The sequence below is a fragment of the Squalius cephalus genome, assembly GCF_949319135.1.
Source record: "Squalius cephalus genome assembly, chromosome: 1".
Lineage (NCBI taxonomy): Eukaryota > Metazoa > Chordata > Actinopteri > Cypriniformes > Leuciscidae > Squalius > Squalius cephalus.
Genome location: NC_137122.1, coordinates 16,537,899 through 16,560,105, shown reverse-complemented (window position 1 = coordinate 16,560,105; position 22,207 = coordinate 16,537,899). Strand labels below are relative to the sequence as shown.

Sequence of the window (22,207 nt, the reverse complement as noted above, 5' to 3'; positions counted from 1 at the left end):
AGCAACAAAAAAAAAACACAATAAGATAAGAGTTGAGAGCCCAACCAATGACTGTTGGATGTTTTTTGTCAAACACATTTGCAGCAGCAAAGAAACGCTATAGTGAAATGAGATCATGTGATGCCTGCTTGTGGTCCACCCAAGGGCCACCACTGCATTCCACACTGCATGTTGACCAGATAATCATTCCACATGTGCCAGATGTGAGCTGGATCTGGGCCATCACAATGTTGTTATGTGGGTCAGTGAATGAGTCAATTTCTGTGAACTTAGTCTAACAACACAATGAATTAGAACAACTTTAACTTGAACAGAAATGAAAAGGCTGAAATAACATTTAACCATTCACAAAACATATTAACTTTTTGTTTTATGCGCATGCGCCAAAAAATACTACGTCATGAGTTTGAAAAATGCGCTGTCCTTCATGTTTCTGATAAATACAGGCTTCATAGAAAGTGTCACCGAATTTACTTTTTTCTCCAGTGAAATATTTACAGATCCAAATAAAGATGTTGTCCTGGCTAACCTCCTGCCTGAAGACACAGGTGACTAACCTGAATCAACCCAGTCCAAATGGTTCAGGACAACCAACTGAAAATCATCAACCCAGTCCAAATGGTTCAGGACAACCAACTGAAAATCATCTACCCAGTCCAAATGGTTCAGGACAACCAACTGAAAATCATGCAGATGATGAACCCAAGGTAAATATGTGTCGTCTACAGCATTACACTACAAATAAAAATCAGAGAGAATTGACAACAGCGGCAACAAGCAACCGTTTTGCAACTTCTGAAAATTTCTGGAGGGAGGCTGGCCTTCACAGGGAAGAGCCTAGTTGACACTTCAGGACTGCGTTGTTGTCGCGTCCAGACGCAGGTCCTTCATCAGATCTGCATATGGCTTGTATCTTTTTGAACGTTTAATAAATATAATTACACAAAAAATGGCAGCGCTTATAGAGAGAAATGCACATTTTATATGGATTACATAAGAGAGTAGTCTGTTTCTATTCGTTTTGACATTTCAAGCTTTCTAGGCATCCAGACGCATGTCCACCGTCTGATCTGGATACGGCCTGGATCCGGCGGACTCTGGTAAACCTTGGGATAAACAGAGAGACTAATATTAGCATAGACGCCATGCTTCTTATGATGTAACGAGTACATCAGGATTTATGGGAAATGTTCCCGGTTCCAGCTGACCTAATCTATGCAGCCTAACATTGAATTATAGAAGTTGATAATGTGTTGTGTATGCTAGGTCAAAGAGATGTGTTTTTAGTCTAGCATTGAACTGACAGAGTGTGTCTGCTTCCCGGACAATGCTAGGAAAGTTCCAAAGTTTAGGTATAGGAGAAGGATCTACCGCCAGCAGTCGATTTAGAAATTCTAGGTATTATCAACTGGCTGGAATTTTGAGATTGCAATAGACGTGAAGGACTTGTAACGAATACGACTCTGGGTAAATGTGAATTAGCTCAAGAATATGGGGAATTCTGGGAATATTAATATTTATGACTCATGGTCATAATTCATAAGTCGCATGTACATTTATTTTATCAATTATCGAGATTACCTTGTTCTGTAACTGGTCTGACCAACCTTTAATTCGTCCAGCGAGTAGATGTAAGATCAGTACAGTTAAGAAGGGGGTATTCACAAACTCCACTAAAGTTTATGTTCTGGCCACGAACATTAAACTTCTGAGTTTATTAATTAAAACTACTGAATGTAGTCTAGTATCGAGCTTGTAGCTTAGATCTTTTAGATTCATTGACTTATAAGGTAGATTTTCAAACACAGAGACAGTGAAAAGTATTTATGAATTTTAATAAATGCAAAACTAGAGATTATATGAGCTACGAATATAAACGTACGTAAAAATGCAAACAATAAACAAACAACATATAACCAAACAATAACATAAGTGATCAGAATGAAATGAAAGAAAGAAAGAAAGAGAAGAGAAGAGGAAGAAGGGTAACTTAATTCACAGACTAAGTTATAGACTAAGAGATAGACACCCGGAAAACAGCTTTTATCAACTCAATATACTTGCAGAATTCTGTGCTCTTTCTGGTGAGGCTGTAAAAGAGGCGCGCGTGTCCGGCTGGTTTGCGTCTGGCTTCGTCTTCTGGGTCGTTTCGCAAGACGATGTAAAGGCTTACTTGAATTTAAGTTACCGAGAAAGTTAGATTCGTCTCCCGGGACGGGAGAGGTTGCAAATCTTGGTTGCAAAGACGGCAGGCTTTTACATGAAGCGGGCCATGTGTCCCAGAGGCCAAGGCAAGGCCTGTCCAGCTGGAGCAGCACTGCACGTGGAGAAGGAGGAGGAGGTCAGGGACCGGAGAAGCGAGGAAGTGGGATCAGCAGGATCGATGAGAGAAGAGAGGGAGGAAACTGAAGGTTTGGACTTTTATCAGTGTCCCATGTTCCGCCCCCTTCTTCGTGGAGGACGAATCAGCTGTCGACATTTTTTCTAGCGGGAAGATCCTTTGTTCGTTTGGAACGATCTCCTGGCTCGAGTTACGGGGGTGGTTGACTTAAGCTTTTCAGTTCCAGAAATATGAAATGTGTAAACAATGTATATTACTGCATTCTGCTATTGGAATTTGGCTCTGTTATATTGAGAGAATTCCATAGACATCAGACACATCACATGAAGGTTGTAGAAATGCGAAGTTACAGGAGATATGCAGAATTATACACATTTAAAGTTTTGATTACCACATGACAAAATTGTAGACACCCCAATATGACATGGTCATAACAAAAGGCACCTCAGAAATATATCACCATTTTGGTAATGTCCTATGTGGGTAAATCAATGGGAAATCTGTGTGTGTGTGTGGTGCGTTTGGGACGTGACTCGCTGGAATGTCTGTTTTCCTGGGTCGTAAAGTTTTATGGTCTGAGGCAGGGTTACAACAAGACACGACTGAGGAATTCCCTTCAATGAACATTTAGGATTCAAACCTATACTCGAGCAAACCACACTTCTATTATAAAGCAAAGCTAATCACACACATACATATCGGAAGGTATACACTCAAGAGCCATATTTCTACATGAAATTGTACTCAAAGGAGGTTTTGTGTGTGTGTGGGTGTGTGTGTGTGTGTGTGTGTGTCATGAGGTTGTAAAGTCACAGGGAGTCCATGCTGAAATGGGGGTTTTACAAAGGATTCTTAAACAGGGTCCTCTTTATGGCTCAAATGTCCCTCTGGGGAAATTATTAACCAGCAAGGACATTTGACGATGTGTTTTGATGTCACATGATTCCTTAATTTGAAAAGCAGATGCCATTGTCGCTACAGACTATAATGCATTAAGAGCTCGCTCAAGTACTGGGGAGCTAAACTGTGAAACTGCTATATTAGGGCTAAGAGAAATACACATACTTTATTTTACAAATGTGAATGAGGATAAAATACTGTAAAAAGTTATAGTTATGATTCAATTGATTGCAGCCCCTAGTTGAAGTTCTCTATCTTTTGTATGTGGGACTTTTATGTTTGGTGCCGAAACATCCTCTGTTTGGCAAAATGGACTTTTATTTTGACAGGAGAGTACCTTGAGCTTTCTTCTTTTCTTTTCTTCTGTAGTAGAAAAGGCAAGCCAGGTTAGAGCACAGGAGCATGCATGTGAGGGGATCCTGTTTAAACCAAAGAGATCTGTGTTTTTTTAGCCTTCTAAAGGGCAATACTTCTCACGCATGGACTATTTGATCAAGGACCCTCGGATAAGTGTCCATTTTTCTGATTTCACTATTGAGTTATCAATATACTTTGTTGGTTAACCTGCTTATGCCTATCTTTGTCTGCTTTCAAGCATTGATACATTCATGCCTTGCGAGTTCCGCGAGAATTGGTAAGTTTCGTCCGGGCGTGAAGAAATATAGATCTGAGTATCGTCAGCATAACAGTGAAAACGTCTCAGGTTACGACTGTAACCTATGTTCCCTGAGAACAGGGAACGAGACACTACGTCAGAATGACGCTATGGGGAACGCCTCAGGCGTGACAGGTGTCTGAAATAAATATCAACTCACGTCAATCATGTTGACCGGCGACAGCCCGTGCATCATCAGCTTGAATGATGAGCGCGCGACCTGGATGTATAAAGGGGAGCCTTGCACACATGACAATATCCTATCGTCTGAAGGGACTGTTGCAGGCAGGCCCCGAGGCATGGCAGGAAGACGTAGTGTCTCGTTCCCTGTTCTCAGGGAACATAGGTTACAGTCGTAACCTGAGACGTTCCCTTTCGAAAGGGAACTCTACACTACGTCAGAATGACGCTATGGGGAACGATATACCAACGCCACCATGCTGAGGGGAGTGCATGCCCAAAGGCAGTGACAACTGTCCGAACCAGTAATTCAGAAAAACTGGAACCACTCACCCTTAGGTCACATCGGGCTGTCAGTGACAGCACTCCCTACCGGTCATAGCCCAAGCTAATGAACCAAGAAACTGCCAGAACATAGTTAATTGGGGGTATATCTGGGCCAGCTCAAAGGCTTAGGACCACAACTTCCAATAGAAGGGGTCCCTTCTAGGGAGTGTGGCTAGGGGACCCAAGGGACTCCCAGCCAGTCACTATTCAGGGGAGCATGCCTCCTGAAATGCCACCAGGCTGGCCTGGTGATCTATACTAAGACTCACAGTCTGGCCATTGCCTGTCTGTCCAAGACAGAGCCTCTGGAAGTTGCCTTGGATAAGGCATCCAGAAACTGAAGGCCTGTAAAGCTGGCAGAAACCATTCAGTTCCGGATCACAGAGATGGGATCTCCCAGAGAGTGTGACTTAACCTCAAGAAACGACGGAAGTCGTCCACTCAATCCACGGGTCTACCCAGTGCTTGATCCGAACACTGGGGAAGTAAGAGAGGGTTCAAACCCAGGAAGGTCTACTGAGACCTAAGACCTGATGACCCCCTCATGTGGGGAGCTCCAGTACATGAGGGCTCATATCAGGAAGGCCGGAGAGGCCTGTAACCTGACAGCCACACAATGTGGGGCTACCTTCAGAAAGGCCTAATGAGGCCTGTAACCACAGAATGTGGGAGATAGCCTGAAAGGGTAGCGCCTGTCGTAAAACATAACCTGGGAACCACAGCATGTGGGAACCAATGATCAGGAGGCCAGACGAGGCCTGTAACCTGATAGTCACAATGCGTGGGAGCTCACATTCAGGAAGGCCTGATGAGGCCTGCATCCTGACATGTGGACGCTCACAACCAGTGAGGCCTATATCCTAGCGACCACAGTGCGTGGGAGTTCACATCCAGGAAGGCCTGGTGAGGCCTGTAACCTGACATGTGAAAACTCATAACCAGGAAGGCCTAGGAGGCCTGAAGCCTGGTGACCACTGAATGTGGGAGCTTAACACTCAGGAAGGCAGAGAGGCCTGAAACCTGGCGACCACAGCATGTGGGAGCTCATACTCAGGAAGGCCTATGAGGCCTGAAACCTGGTGACCACAGTATGTGGGAACTCACATTCAGGAAAGCCGGATGAGGCCTATAACCTGACATGAGGAAGCTCATAACTAGGAAGACCTGCGACCACGGTGTGTGGGAGCTCATACTCAGGAAGGCCGGGTGAGGCCTGTAACCTGGCGGCCACAGTATGTGGGAGCTCACATTCAGGAAGGCCGGATGGGCTTGTAACCTGACATGTAGAAGCCCATCACCAGGAAGGCCGGTGAGGCCTGTAACCTGGTGACCACAGTATGTGGGTGCTCATATTCAGGAAGGCCTAGTAAGGCCTGTAACCTGGTGACCACAGTATGTGGGAGCTCATAACCAGGAAGGCCGGATGAGGCCTGTAACCTGATGACCACAGTATATGGGAGCTCACATTCAGGAAGGCCAGTGAGGCCTGTAACCTGACATGTGGAAGCTCATAACCAGGAAGACCTGGTGAGGCCTATAACCTGGCGACTACAGTATGTGGGAGCTCATATTCAACCACAGTATGTGGGAGCTCATACTCAGGAAGGCCTAGTAAGGCCTATGACCTGATAACCACAGTATGTGGGAGCTCATATTCAAGAAGGCCTGGTGAGGCCTATAACTTGATAACCACAGTATGTGGGAGCTCATCCAACCACAGTATGTGGGAGCTCATAACCAGGAAGGCCGGATGAGGCCTGTAACCTGATGACCACAGTATGTGGGAGCTCATACTCAGGAAGGCCTCGTGAGGCCTATGACCTGATAACCACAGTATGTGGGAGCCCATATTCAAGAAGGCCTGGTGAGGCCTATAACTTGATAACCACAGAATGTGGGAGCTCATATTCAACCACAGTATGTGGGAGCTCATTTTCAGGAAGGCCTAGTGAGGCCTATGACCTGATAACCACATTACTCCTTGACAGTCAATTCCTGGGAGCTCACCTCAGGGAGGCCCAAGCGCTGTCCGGTTGCAAAATGGGGACTGTATGGTCAAGGAGGCCTGTTAAGACCTACTACCTGACCATCGAAAAAGTAAATCTAAAGATTTTCTTACCCAAAACATTTTGCCCCAGACTCTAAAACAGGAGACGTGGTCTGAAAAGAAACAGAAATATGTTAATTTCACATTTTACAAAAAGACCAGAATTACACCTGCTCTTTTTGTTCGCTGCTCATCATTTTAATTCCTCAATTAAAATGCAGCCAAAAACACTGGATAACGCGATCTGGATGATAGGCTGAATTACTAAATATCTAACTTCTTAAAAGTCAGATAATATTCCATCATTTTAATTCATAGAATTAAATGCAGCCATAATCACCAGACAATACTGTTTTAATATTTATTATACGTTCTCGTAATCTACACACTGCCTCGGCAAGCGCGAGAACGAGTCGTTAAAATATATTTGGCTTTCATCCCTCGAGAAGAAAGTCAACAGGTGCGAGGTTGAAACATCCGACAGCGCACGGATTTTTTCTTTCTCACGCGCGCCGAGATATTCCTTAAAGGGGGGGTGAATTGCTGTTTCATGCATACTGAGTTTTTTACACTGTTAAAGAGTTGGATTCCCATGCTAAACATGGACAAAGTTTCAAAAGTTAAGTTGTACGTTTGAAGGAGTATTTTTGTTCCAAAAATACTCCTTCCGGTTTGTCACAAGTTTCGGAAAGTTTTTTTCGAGTATGGCTCTGTCTTGCGTAAGATAGAGCGGAATTTCCTTATATGGGTCCTAAGGGCACTTCTCCGCGGCCGCGCGCGCACTCGCAGACCAGAGAGAGAAGAGAGCGAAAGCAGTACGTTACCTCAAAGCGCTCTGCTCGGCTTTAGGGAAGTCAATGTCACCAAAGAAGTGGGTTTTTGGTTGGCAGGGCAAGACAACCCTGCACAGATTCCCAAAGAACCCAGCGTTAAGGGAATAGTGGATGGAGTTTGTTTTTTCGAAGCATCAACGGAGGTTGTGCACGACTCTTTGTTCCCTGCATTTCGACGATGATTGTTTTATAAACAAAGCCCAGATCGACTTATTTGCAGATCGTCTAATGCTTAAGGATCGAGCAGTCACGGTGAGTAAACTACTTCAAATGTCTCTCTGTGTTGTTGTTAGATCAGTTAGCACAGCTATAGCACACCGCCCACACGGCCCGCCCCCAGCCGCTCGTTTTTTTCCGGAAAGACTCGGTACAGCCAATCTTTAACTTATAAATATAATAAAACTAAAGACGTTTTGGAGATATGAAGGATGCAATACTACTCTATAGGTACTCAAGATTAACAGGAGATTGAGTGAAAATGAGCATTTCACCCCCCCTTTAATGAACACTGTCAGCACCCTCAGGAACTGCTGTGAACGCCTCGTACCCAAACAGTATTGTTTCACAAATCGCGTGCACCACGGGGCTCAGATGCTGAACCCTCCTCCCTCGAGAAAAGGGTCAGACGAGAGCGGAGCATCTTTAAATGAAAAACGCTCACAGTTTGCACAAGAGGCTCTCTCGAGAGCCTCCCGCGCGCTTCAGCGATATTCTCAAAACAGACAAACAGTCCCTGAAGACGAAAAGATATTGTCATGTGTGCAAGGCTCCCCTTTATACATCCAGGTCGCGCGCTCATCATTCAAGCTGATGATGCACGGGCTGTCGCCGGTCAACATGATTGACGTGAGTTAATATTTATTTCAGACACCTGTCACGCCTGAGGCGTTCCCCATAGCGTCATTCTGACGTAGTGTAGAGTTCCCTTTCGAAAGGGAACTAATGCCATGCTTCCTAATGATATGTCCTAATGGTAGCATGTACAGAGTGAACAGCAACGGTCCTAGTACTGAGCCTTGTGGTACGCCATACTGAACTTGTGATCGATAAGACATCTCTTCTTTTACTGCCACAAACTGATAACGGTCAGATAAGTAGGGGAGCGCGGGACACAACCTTACGCGGGGTTAGTTGTAACACGTTTGTTTTAAATACTTCCGCACATGTTTGGATGACGGAACTTTGTTTATTTACTAGTTGCCATATCAACACTATATAGAAAAATAAAATCCGCCAAAATTATTTTCTTTTTAGAAGATATCCATAGACATTTATTAAACCATAGCAAAAGTAAATTTCTTACTTAAGTTAATTTTTCATCTCTATTTTTTGTGTTTATTTAAAATAAGACAAATCTGATATTATTTTAATCTCCAAGATGTTATTTAACAGTTGAGATAGTTCTTTAATGCTTCGCTAACTAGCAGAAGACACTAGCAGGGTTTAAACCCCAGTTGTGCAGGCAGGGGCATGTTGTAACACTGCGTTACAATGTGCCCCTATTAGAAATATGCTATTATATTCTATACTTTTATTAATTTTATTGAGAAAACGTGAGAAAAAGGTGAATAAAGACAGAGTCAATGTCCAGAAATTACTAATTATTTATTTGTTTTGAACTATGTTGTATAGCTGTGTTTTCATGTGTTCGTAGTCAAAACTCAAAAATTAGTTTCTATTTAATTATTAAAAATTGCCATTTTTTTATATGAAAAAGTTTTTTAATTGTATTTTATTTAGAAAATATTTTAGTTTGTTTTGTATATTTTTTTTATTAGATCAGATAACATTTTAAGCTGCCATATGTCATGTTACAATGTGCCCCACACATGTTACAATGTACCCCACCTATGCGGCATGTTGTCACATTTCACTTCCATTCTTTCGGGCTATATCAAGAAAAAAGTATATACTGTATTAATAAAACAAAAACACATAATTGTACTTGACATGTGGGAAATTAATGTGGGGAAAAAATAAATACTCTGAACCATAAGTAGATTTGCACAAACTGAGAAAGTCAAAAAGCGTTAGGTTGTGCCCCGCTCTCCCCTATGATTTAAACCATGCTAGTGCGATTCCACTAATACCATCCTAATTTTCGAGTATATTTAAAATAATTTTGTGGTCAATGGTATCAAATGCAGCACTAAGATCGAGTAACACTAATAGAGAGATACAACAACGATCGGATGATAAGAGCAAATCATTTGTGACTCTGATGAGAGCAGTCTCAGTACTATGGTACGGTCTAAATCCTGACTGAAAATCCTTATATTAAATATGGAGTCATCTCAGCCTTAATAAGCCTGTTAACAAGCAGAATCACTGAAGGAAAGAAGAGAACAGAAAAAGAGATGAGCAGAAACACAAGAACTACAACTGTCCAGTTTTCTACTAAGCTACCTAATATAGCTCAATAAACTCCCAACTGGAAGGGTTTCAGGACAAGTACGGCGGATACAACTCGAGTCACTTTATGAGCTTTTATTTTACTCAAACACAATAATTATCCACAAACTAGGTAGCCTGAATGCTACCGCTAGCCTGTCAGCTGGATATTAGTGACGTTACATAGCATATTAGTTAGAGAGTTAGTTTAGGTTGTAAACCTGCAATGAAAACACAAACACAAAACACCAGAATTAACTAATGAAATTACACAATCATGTGATATTAACTCTTCTTTATAGTCACTCACCGACAAGGCGTAGGGGAGAGTGGGGTGATTTGTGCCAGGGGGGAAGTAGTTCCACCCTTGTTTCTGGAAAACCATAAAAGAAATTGGTCATGTGACCACATAATTTTGAAAAGCAATCACTTTTACTCGTCCTCCAAAGAAGAGAGACACATGGCATGAGAGTTAAGCACATTTTAGTGCAAAAAAACTGTTCTTTCCCTTTCAAAGTAAAATTTCTATGATTAAGGTTTTTTGATTGTAGTGTCTGAACAATTACAGACAAGTTTGAAAACATTTCACACGTTTTAGTGCTTTAGTAGTCTACACAATGAGTCTATACAGTTAGCATGATGTTAGCTCTTAACTGCTGGATCATGCTAGTTTTTCAAACTTGTGTGTCTGGGGTGATTTGTGCCAAAGGGCCTGGGTTAAAGTCACTTTGAGTAAAAACTGGCACAACTCACCCCACTTTCCCCTACCAGTCCTGACCATCAACTAAATGAAACTGAAACCTAGAGGCGAGACGCCTGCGCACTGTGACTAATTAAGCATACACAGACACACAGTCCGGAGACCAGTTATGATAATAAAATAAACCTGTAAGATTATAACATATATGAAATATAACATAAATATGCCTGTATTTGGAAAAAGGCGGTAAGTGTACACACTTATTTTCTCAAATACTCCAGAACATAATAATACAATCCATCACTTGTAATATATGTGTAAAAGAATTGTTACACCTGTTGGAAAGTTCTACAACAACTGACTTCAGACACAGTCTTAGATTAAATCAACGGAAGATAAAAGAAGACATTAAATCTCTGAAGATCTCAGCAGAGGAGGATTAAACAACTCCACAAACAGCATTACCAGCTTCACTTTATCAGTGAACCAGACTGACTTTATTTCTGTCAGATTTCTACTGAAGTTCTTATTGAGAATTAACAGGGGTTTAACTCTAATGTGTTTCATTTGAAGTCATCATAACAGTAATTAGTGTTTCCATTAGTTGGGATCTTAACTCTGATTTAATCTTTTGTCTTTTTTGGCTGCTGTGACAGTGTGTTTGTTAAGCACATTTGCAGTAGCAAAGGAAGCTAAAGTGAAATGTGATCAGGTGATGATGGTTAAATGAACAAAAAAAAAAGTTTTGTTTTCTTCCAGCAACGCTCCATTTTTCTGGCTGCTCTCTTTGCTCGTTGTGCTCGTTGTACCACGGCGTTGGACTATTTTCTTTAATCTTCTTTAAGCGCAACGGAGCAACTGTGTCTAAAGTGCTGGAAAAGAGAGAGTTAAAAGTTTCTGTTCCAATATCAAGTTCTTCTAAGCTATCTGGGATGCTGAGATGATGAAACTGATCAGGAAGATCATTAATAAAGCAATCTTTAGTGACAGAAGTGATATGTCTAACATATTTGTAACACTGAGTCGGCTTTGCAGCCTTGGCTAAATTAAGAATACACAAGACTAGATAATGATCTGAGATGTCATCGCTCTGCTGCAGAATTTCAACAACGAGTAGGTCCTGACACGTGTTGTCTAACTCCAATAGAGTTTAGAATGTCTTTAAATGATAATCCCAATGCATATTTTTCATTATCAACATGTATATTAAAATCACCAACAATTATGACTTTATCTGCAGCCAGTGTTCTAAATTAACTTTTTTGATCACCAGCCAATGTGGCTGGTAACTTTCTAAAGTTACCAGCCAATCAGAATATCCACTAGCCAATTTTTTTCCGGTGAAAATAAGAGAAATTATGAGTGCCACTGAATGCATTTGGTTATTTTATTAGAATTGCTGGCATGAAAAACACAAAGTACAATACAACAAAATATACACAGAAAGTGCAAACATTTAATTTCAAGTTTGGGATCTATCTATCTATCATTTGAATCGCATGTCTTCAAAGCTATTCTTCTTCTTCAGAGGTGCCATCAGAATCTGAGCCACCCTCTGTTCCTTTAGTTCCATGTTTGCGCACAAAGTCAGGCCCAGTGTTGTAATGTAACGGAGTACAAATACTTCGTTATTGTACTTAAGTAGAAATTTCACGTATCTGTACTTTACTTCGCTATTTAAATTTATGTCAACTTTCACTTTTACTCCACTACATTTCCTAGACAAAATTTATACTTTTACTCCGTTATATTTCCACTAAGCATCTTCGTTACTCGTTACTACAAAAGAAAAAAAGAAAAAGAAATGTGTGCAACTGCAATAAGGGAGGTCTGGCGAATCACTGCTCCTAGATTGCATTTCGCACGCTCCGCACGGCGCGCGCTCTATTTCAGCGTAATGCTTATTTCTTGCCATGCCAAAGGAGGAGGAAGCACAACTGAAACCGCCATGGAAGCACGAGCACCTACTGGAGGACCTCCCGTTATCATAGACGACCACCCTGACGATAGTGGTGAAGAAGATAACGTGGCCGTACACCCGTGGCCGTATTTGCAAGAAATGTTTATGTACATTGGAATGAAAGATTCTTCCTACCGGATGAAGTGCCTCTTATGCCTACCGAAAGTCACTGAAATTTTGGCATTCAAAAACTCACCGTCCAACCTGAAGAAGCACATTGAGGTAGGTTAAATTAATAGTTATTCGGTAAATCCACAATGTCAATGTGATTCAACATAAGTTATCATAAGCCGTATGATATCTGGCTAACGTGGTGGCCAGGCTAACGTCTGCTTGTTAACATTGCTATTGCTAATTATTTAGCTGACATGGCGCACGTTTAACTAACGTCAACAACTTTAATGTTAACGTTACACCGCTGATTTTCTCCTGCGCTTAACTGTTTATGGTATAGCATAACTGCCAGGCCGAATATTTCCTCAGGTAGGCTAATGTTAGATTGAGAAATATTTTTTGAAAACTGCTACATTAATCAGTGGCAGGTTAGAAAGAAAGTGTTAAGGGCTATTAACGTCTTCAAAAGCATCATACCAGTCCCTCCAGGATTTCACGATTTGTTTTTGTGATTTTTGCGATCAAAATTACTTATTTTGTGGTGGTAATTTCCAGAAAATTGTTTAAAAAAGTGTGATTTTTATATTTTATAATCAGGACAACCTATGGGCAATTTTTCTACCTGACCTATGTAACTATTAACAGCAGGTGTAGTAATTTATACTGTAGAACTGTGTGTAAATCCTGAGTTGAGGGGTCCTGAGCTGCAGAAGGCAACCAGTTACTTATAGCGCAGCGTTTTGCATGGCGTCCCCACTGCGTATAGCTACTACGAAGTGACCATTCGAAGGGGAAGTACATGTCTGTGTAAATTACTCGGTTACTATCGTGACCTCAGTTCCCTGAGACTAGGGAACGAGTATTGCGTAGCCGGCCGCACTATAGTAACCTGGCAAGTTGTCACTTCGGTCGTTAAACCTGCTAAAATGGCTTTTTCGGGGACTAATATTAGACCGTAAAAGGCTAAGGCCGCGCCCCCTTGGCGGGCTCTGACGTGTAATGGCGGGCTCTGACGTGTAATGGCGTGATGCTAGCTCATTGGCGCACCCGTCAGAGGCGCCCGCGCCATTGGATGTGCAGTTGCCGCAGCACAGCCAATGAGTAAGCCAGACACTCACTGCTAGCTGTGCAGCTGCAAAATACGTTTTACATTATAGGCTTCAGTAAATCGAGGAAAAGGAGTTTCCCCTTTTCCGCAACATCTGTATCCACGCAAAAATGCATTGAAACTTTAATTAAACTAGAGATATTTCAATTGGGTGATTATAATTGAATGTTTTGTGAGGTCTTTTTCATTTTTGTGATTATTTTGGGGTTAAATTAGGATTAAATTATGCAGGATCGCAAAAAATTTGATATTTTGTTAATTTTGCGTTGTATTCAGAGGGACTTTCAAACGTTTTGTCAAACTTGAGATTTATTTTTATGTTAATTAACTCAAAACTCAGTGGTTATAGGATAATGTTGGGCTAATGTTATAAATTGTGAATGTACGCTTGCAAAGTCACAGTGCTTTTATATTGCCACACAACGAGTTAGATAATGTTTAACAGTCAAATGACAATTGTTTGTGTTGTGTGACTTTTAAATCTTGTAGCTAAAGTTGCTCATTAAATGTCTCTCCCTCTAATACAGAGAAAGCATGTACACCACCTCAAAAAGTATGAAGAGCTTACATCAACAAAGAGAAAAAGGGTTCCTGAGACTCCCACCACCAGCATCAAGCAGACCACATTGGTGAACACCAGGACTGTGTCTCAGAGGTCCATTGACAAAGCTATAGTGACTTATGTGGTCCAAGGACTCCGGCCATTCCATGTTGTTGAAGAACAACCATTTCAAGATTTTGTGAAGGAACTGCAGCCTAATGCAAAAATTATGTCACGTCTGACTCTGCGCTCCATGATTGATGATGCCTCCAGGGGAATGAAGAGGGCTGTGACTGAGGCCATGAGGAGAGTTGACCATATTGCCACCACCACCGACTGCTGGTCTGTCAGAAGGCGGAGCTTCATTGGTGTTACTGCCCATTGGATTGACCCCAACAGTCTCAAAAGATGCTCAGCAGCCCTAGCCTGTAAACAGCTGAGAGGTTCGCACACATTTGATGTTTTGGCAAGTGCCCTGAATGACATCCACTCTGAATTTGAAATTCGGGGGAAGATTGTGCGAACAACAACAGACAATGGCTCTAACTTCATAAAAGCGTTCAACATTTTTGGTGAAGATGAGAACAATAATGCCATTGGAAGTGATGGTGATCATGACAGTGCATCTCAACCAGGAGAGGAAGAAGAAGATCAAGAAGGGGATGAAGAAGTGGAGTGTGTTGATGTGTCAGCACTTCTGACTGAAGATGATGGTTTAGAGTTCCAGCTCCCAAAGCACCAGCGCTGTGCTTGTCATCTACTCAACCTAATAGCTACTGTTGATGCCATGAAAGCCACATCCAATGAGGGGTACAAGAAAGTGTATCGTTCAACATTTGGCAAGTGTAGTGCACTTTGGAACAAATGTGGAAAATCCACCCTTGCAGCCGAAATGGTTGAAGATGCTTGCTCCCTCCAGCTGCTGCGCCCGAATTCCACCAGGTGGAACTCCCTGTTCCTGGCAGTGGAAAGACTGCTGAGAATAATTAAAGAAAAGGGAGAGGGGACCATCAGAGTCATCTGCACTGACTTAAAGCTTCCAATGTAAGTAGGAATTATGTGTTTTATTTTATGTTTTGTTTCATCATAATCGAACATCTGGAATGTCTTTCTTTGTCCCATTCTTTCGTGGACACTAATAACTTTACATTACATCACATTGTATCCCAACTTCCACTTATTATTGGTAAATTTTACTGAATTACTCTTCCAGCAGTTATTTTGATGAATCCAATGAAATGGTTACAGTGTTATAAAAACAATGTTGTTGTGTTTTGTTTTCAACAGGTTTAATCCAGCTGAACTCGCCTTTCTCGCAGAGTATGCCACTGTCATGAGCCCTGTCGCCCAGGCTACCAACATCTTGCAAGCAGAAGCAAATGCCATGATGGGGTGGCTACTTCCAACCATCAACCTGCTCACTGTCAAACTTGACCGAGTCAAGTTGCCACTGAAGTACTGCAAGCCTTTGGTGAATGCTCTACAGGTAACTTTTATTATTGTATTTATTTTCTATTGCCTTAACTCTTCAATGATTAATTTTAATTATATTTAAGTTTCTTTGGTACTTTGTCTCAATGCTTAAATGTTTTATGTAAAGTACATTTTGAATTGCCTTGTTGCTGAAATGTGCTATAAATAACCTGCCTTGCAGGTGGGAATCATTAACCGTTTTGGCCACATGTCAGGAGAACCAGAGTTGATCGCTGCTGCGATTCTGCTTCCGAAATTCCGCACGATGTGGACAAAGGATGAAGCCACAATCAAAACGGGTAAGATATCATGGGTATAGTGAAAAATTTGTTGTATATATTTTCACAATTTGTCATACTGGCAATTCACAAATCAAGATTATGATTGCTGCACAACAAATTTACCCTCGGTACTAATAAGAAACCTTGAATTATAGGTGCATGGATAGTACATCAAACTAAAATAACAAATCTTAAATCAAAAGTTTGTGTTGGGGTCATGGCAGATTGCATTAGTTGTATAAATCATATTTTTATCCACACTATTTCAGGAACTGACTACATCAGGCAGCATCTGGATGAGCCCTCACTGCAGATAGGCGATGGCAGCAGGTCCACTTCGTCTGAAGATGATGACTTTTTCTCTGCCCTGCAGTCGTCTCAAATACAAGATGGCGCCAAACAGCTGGATGGGTACTTGGCCTGTTCATCAGATCACATGGACTTGCTGAAGTCCTTCCCAGCAGTTTGCAAGCTTTCTGTGAAGCTGAACACTCCTCTACCTGCCTCAGCGGCCTGTGAAAGGCTATTTAGCATCGCAGGACTTGTCTTCAGTCCAAGAAGAGTAAGACTGAATTCTGCCAACTTTGAGAACCAGCTTCTTTTGAAGATGAACAAACACCTTTTCAGTTTCAAATAATGTGTGTGTGTGAGATGGTGACCTGGGGAGTAAGCCCTACAAATACTCATACCACATGACCAAAATGTTCTCCCTACCAGCAGGTCTTTTTTTTTTTTTTTTTTTTTTTTTTTAAACAAATAAGTTATTTATTTTTATAAGTTAATACAAAAGTGAAATTTCTGTTTCTGTTTTTTTTTCTTTGAAGTCAGCTCTAAAAATATGCTGTTTGTTCTTTGAACTTAAGAGAATTGTGCCTGAAAAGTCCTGGAAAAGACTGTAATTTTGATTTGATGAGTGAGATTAAGAAGATATGGGAAGTTGGAACCCTGAATATGCTTTACTATAAGAAAGCCACAATAAAGTTCACAATCAAAGTTCTAACCGCTTGCTTTTTTTAAAAAAAAAGAATTTTTTACTTTTACTTCAATTACTTAAGTACATTAAATATCGCAAAACTACTTTTGATACTTAAGTACTGTATATATCAGATACTTTAAGACTTTTACTTAAGTAATATTCTAAAAGGTAACTTTCACTTCTATCAAAGTCTTTTTCTAGTACGATACTTGTACTTTTACTCAAGTATTGCTTTCTAGTACTTTATACAACACTGGTCAGGCCTGTGTGAGCGCAAACTGTCAGCATGCCAGATGTCAATGGCTTTGGTTGGGTCAAAGTCTTTGATGTCAGGTGAGCACAACTGGGTTTTAAGGAGGTCAGAGAGGGTCTCACCTTTTATGCGTGAGCGCCAGTCACTCTTTACCTGCTTCATAGCACTGAACCCTCTTTCACAGTCAGCTGTAGTTGCAGGGATGGTGAGGAGAGCATCACAAAGATCAAGGACATCAGGACACCGATGGTGCAGCATTCTGTTCACAGTAGGCCAGGTCTTCTCAAAGGTTCCTGTAGCAGGGTGAGACAGACAATATGCATTATGCATTTGCAAACAATTATACATTTTCAAATGCAACTTTAGTTATTAAAAGATGGCATTCAAATTTGGATTGTGCCTGTAACAAAATGTTAATTACTCTGATTCCTGATAAACAGTCTTACAATAATAGACATTTCTATAGAGCTTGGGAACTTTTCAAGCACTTGTTTAAAAATGCTACTGATAAGGTACATCAGTATGAATTTTTTTCCTCAAACATCATTCTCCAAGTACCTTGGCTGAATCCTGCTGTGTACAGTTCAGACTTGAGAATTGTCCATTGATCATGGATCAACTCCACATCCACTCCAGCAGACAGTAAAAGAGGTCGGAAGTGACTGATGAGTTTGTTTACCTCTTCATCACCAAAATCTGAGAACAATGGGGAAAACATTAATATAAAGTTAAGCAGTTGTATTAAAACATAAAATGCGTAAAGATTTGTTCATTACATTTGAATTGCTAACCTGAACTCGTGTCTGCCTCTGGCCAGCACTGGAAACTGGTCAGCTGCAGTGTTGTATAAAGTACTAGAAAGCAATACTTGAGTAAAAGTACAAGTATTGTACTAGAAAAAGACTTTGGTAGAAGTGAAAGTTACCTTTTAGAATATTACTTAAGTAAAAGTCTTAAAGTATCTGATATATACTGTACTTAAGTATCAAAAGTAATTTTCTGATATTTAATGTACTTAAGTAATTGAAGTAAAAGTAAAAGTTTTTTTTTTTTTTTTTGATTATGCGTTGAATTCAGCGATCACGGAATCGCGAAAAACTGGAGGGAATGTGTAGCCTGTACTGTAGGCTACTTGTGTTATCGTTTATCTCCCACTGCATGAACCTTTAGCTGTAAAAAAAAAAATTGCTTCACAATAAGTGTATTGTGATTGTCACTAACATTTTTGTAATTAAACTGAATTTTATTAGGTTTAGTGACATGTTACAATGTTTATAATTTCTGGTAAGCTACGCTTTTTTATTATTTCAATTCAATTCACTTGTGATTTGATTTAATATTGACTCTTTTGTATAAATATTAGGTAGGCTACTCAAGATCTGCGTTAATAAAAAAAAAAAAAAAAAAAAAAAAAAAAACAACAACTCCCCTAATGCTGTAAACATACAGAGAGCCCTAGCTTGTAGTAGGCTATTATTTAAGGTTAAAAATAATTAAATAGAATGCGTTTTTTTTTTATTATAATAAAAACTTTAATGATATAAGTAAAAATATAATAAATATGTAATATAGAACACATATTTAGCAAAATACTCTCTATAGCTATTTTTTGTCTTGCCAACTGTGCTATAGCCTATTATTAAATGGCTTTCCTGAGGTAAATGTGACATAATTGTCCTCCAGCTATGTTATTGACCTCTTCACGCTGATGAAAAACACTTATTGATCGATATTATGTATGAGGAACATTTCGGTAAGTTATAGGCCTACTGTATCTTTCAACAGTATTCATGTTTTTTTTACTATTAGCTAGTAGCCTACAGATGATCGGTTCACTTGAGCTAGGGATCTGTCATCTGTCACGTAACATTTACAAGCGCCAAAACAGTATTTATTTTTTGAATTTCGTAATAAAATTGACATAATCTGAGTTTAAAAAAAAAAAAAAATGTTTTATATCATAATGTAACCTGCTCTGTCTAGTCTGTCGGTCGTCCTCTTTGCTTCGCGATTTTTCTGTGCGTGATAAAATTGATGTGAGGCGTGAGAGCGTGTGGAAAAAGTCAATTGCGTGTGTCTCACGGTGAATGCGTGAGAGTTGGCAGCTCTGTAAGTTAAACGTGCTCCAGGTCCTCCGGCAGGTTCTCGTGCTTCCATGGCGGTTTCAGTTGTGCTTCCTCCTCCTTTGGCATGGCAACAAACAAGCATTACGCTGAAATAGAGCGCGCGCCGTGCGTACTGCAATCTAGGAGCAGTGATTCGCCAAACCTCCCTTATTGTAGTCGCACACATTTCTTCTGATTTTATTTTGCAGTAACGAGTAACGAAGATGCTTAGTGGAAATATAGCGGAGTAAAAGTATACATTTTATCTAGGAAATGTAGTGGAGTAAAAGTGAAAGTTGACATAAATTTAAATAACGAAGTAAAGTACAGATACGTGAAATTTCTACTTAAGTACAGTAACGAAGTATTTGTACTCCGTTACATTACAACACTGGTCAGCTGCATAGCCTGCAGGACACCACTGTTCACATCACTAAATCTAGAAGTGATCATAAATTGTAGGATATATAATACATACCTTGACTTGTACTTTTCTATGACAGCCTGATTGGAGGAAAGGCAGCTCTGAGCTTCAGCCAGGGTTGACACTGACCTCTGCAGTGACTTGGAGAGGTTGCTCAGTTGATAGATGGTGTCATGGAGAAAGCAGCAAAACCTGAGCACTCCACCATCCTTGCCTATGTTGAGGAACCCTTTGGCTTTGGCCCTCAGAACAGCATTGATTGAAACATTGAAACGTAAAGTTTCATCTGTGTCTATGGAAGCACTTTGAATCGTATTAAATGCACTGTTTCTGAAACATGTAAATAGTAACGTTAATTCACTTACTCACACATCCATGCGAAGTCAGTGAAAGGCCTGCCCTTCTTTCCGATGGCGTGAGCATTTCGAAAAAGTAGCTGCATCTTATCCAACTCAGACGTCTTCAATAAAGCGAGGCTTCTCCCAGCAAGGCTCTCTTCAATATGACCTGTCTTGGCAGTTTTAATCCTTAGGCTCTCCTAATGACTTCGGGAACTCTCATGGTCCTTTACTTCCTCTACTTTAAAATTATTAGATCCTACTACGAAATTGTTTGTTTTGTTTTTTTCTTTTGCGTACATGCGGCAATCCTGACAATACATGACGACATTGTTGTGATCAAACACTAGCCATTCACGACCCGTCAGCCATTTGGCATTAAATTTTCTTTTCTTAGTTTCTCTGGCGATACCCTCCTCATCCCCTGCCTCGTTCCTCTTCTCGTCCCCAGAAGTCTGTCCCAACCACCGCCGCATTTCGTTTAATAATTAACCTACTTTACTAGCCAACTCCGTTCGTCTTATTTCTTGTGTTTTCTGTGTCCGTTCGTTTCCATGGTTTCTCGCGCTGGTTTCACTGCAAACTGCGTGCAGCCAATGGGCCTATGAAACGTCATCACGTAGCATTACGCCACAGTGTTCATGGGAAATGTAGGAAGTACTGCCAGGGGGATAAAAGACCGAGAACAGAGCGGAACAGAGGCTTATGTATCATGCATGTAATGCCTCATGCATCACCGGCCAAACTGGCTAGTAAGTTTTTATTAACACCCGCTGTTACAACCCTGGCTCTAGGGATGCAACATAAAGGACACAACAACAAAAATCTGCCAATCAAAATAAAGTTTATTTAATATTAATTCACGAGTTCACACTTACAAATAAGTCAGATAGAATAAATGCGTATTTGGCGTGCTGTCCGAGGAGAGGGCTCCGGGCTCGGTATTTGGCCCGAACCCAGAGTACTCCCCCCGTATTCCTGGCTGTGAAAGAACAAGCCAAGAGTGAGGAGTCGGGGTGGTGGAGGGATGCTGAAAACTGTCAAGGAAGTTAGGTGAGTTGACAGAGTGAATATATATATATGCTTCCTCTCATGCTGATAGGGTAGACATGGTAATTGTTTGATGAGTTGATTGATTGATTGATTGCTTGATTATTTGAACGTGCTCCTCCCGAACTTTGTTAATAAAACATCATAAGAAAAGGGGACTGTAGAAGCAGAAACACTACTACTGCAGTGCTGGCTGCAAGACGAGAGAGAGAGAGTGAGAGCATGTGTCCAAGATTTTAAGTGGCTCCCTTCAGGTGGCACCAATTAACCCATTGATTGCAGGTGAGCTACCAGGGAAACTGCAACGAAACACAGATTAGAACACTCCCTCATAACACAAAATCAATTTTAACCCGCATTTGGCGGGTTGGCGGGTGTTAATTTAGAACCCTGTCTGCAGCCAGTACTAACTCTGTTAGAAAATCAGCAAATTCTTTGATAAAATCTTTATGGTGCCCTGGTGGCCTGTATACAGTAGCCAGCACAAATTTCAAACGTGATTTATAATTTACACTAGATAGTGTTACACTAAGCACCAACACATCAAAATAATTATATTTTAAACTAGACTTATCAGTAATTCTGAAGATATTACTGTAAATTACAGCAATACCTCCCCCTTTTCCTTTCAGACGAGTTTTGTGTTTAAGTTGCAGAAATCTGTCAGCCTGACCACCGCGGGTCACTCCAGGGATCATGTCAGGGATACAAAGGTCCTGGTCATAAACACCGGAGGAACCATTGGTATGATGGAACATGAAAACGGTAAACACTATCAGCAAAACTCACACGCTTGCCTGCATGAGGCTTCACATATGATATACAAATTAATATGTTATGACACGGCTATGCTATGACATGTTTATGGGATTATTTGTTTGCTGATCTCGTATTAAAAAAAAAAAACAGTGATTAAGAGCGGGTAGTTCAAATGGGAGTAGTTTTTTTTTTTTATAACAAGGTTTTACAGTGTATCAATTTGGTGCATTTGTTCATAACTTTTTACAGGCTTTTCTTCTATATTTACAGTTTTGTCTCCAGAACCTAATGTTTTTGTTAAAACTCTACGCAAACTCTCGATTCTGCACGATGAGCAGTACGCACAACAAAAGAGACTGGAAAAGGACATGCTGGTGCTGCCGTAAGTTCTTACGCAGTTTTTTTACAGTTTTTTTTTTAGATGACAAACAAAGAAGAATCATTAAATTTT

General features: G+C 40.7%; 2 protein-coding genes across 2 annotated transcripts in view; both read left to right on the top strand.

Annotated features, from left to right (window-relative positions):
- Positions 1-22,207, top strand: part of LOC307163978 (L-asparaginase 1-like) — a 45,003-nt gene that overhangs the window by 4,933 nt on the left and 17,863 nt on the right. Inside the window, exons 2-4 of the mRNA XM_079880325.1 lie at positions 487-707; positions 21,630-21,762; positions 22,027-22,138. Of these exons, the coding sequence (XP_079736451.1) occupies positions 513-707; positions 21,630-21,762; positions 22,027-22,138 (440 nt within the window). The 5' untranslated portion in view covers positions 487-512. The remainder of the gene's footprint in view (positions 1-486; positions 708-21,629; positions 21,763-22,026; positions 22,139-22,207) is intronic.
- On the top strand, positions 2,273-16,750 carry LOC307166010 (uncharacterized protein; the record flags this gene model as incomplete). Its single annotated transcript, XM_079884109.1, has 7 exons — positions 2,273-2,411; positions 12,297-12,556; positions 14,084-15,141; positions 15,385-15,583; positions 15,752-15,869; positions 16,121-16,413; positions 16,715-16,750. The coding sequence occupies 7 exons, from the start codon at positions 2,273-2,275 to the stop codon at positions 16,748-16,750; spliced, it is 2,103 nt and encodes a 700-aa protein (XP_079740235.1).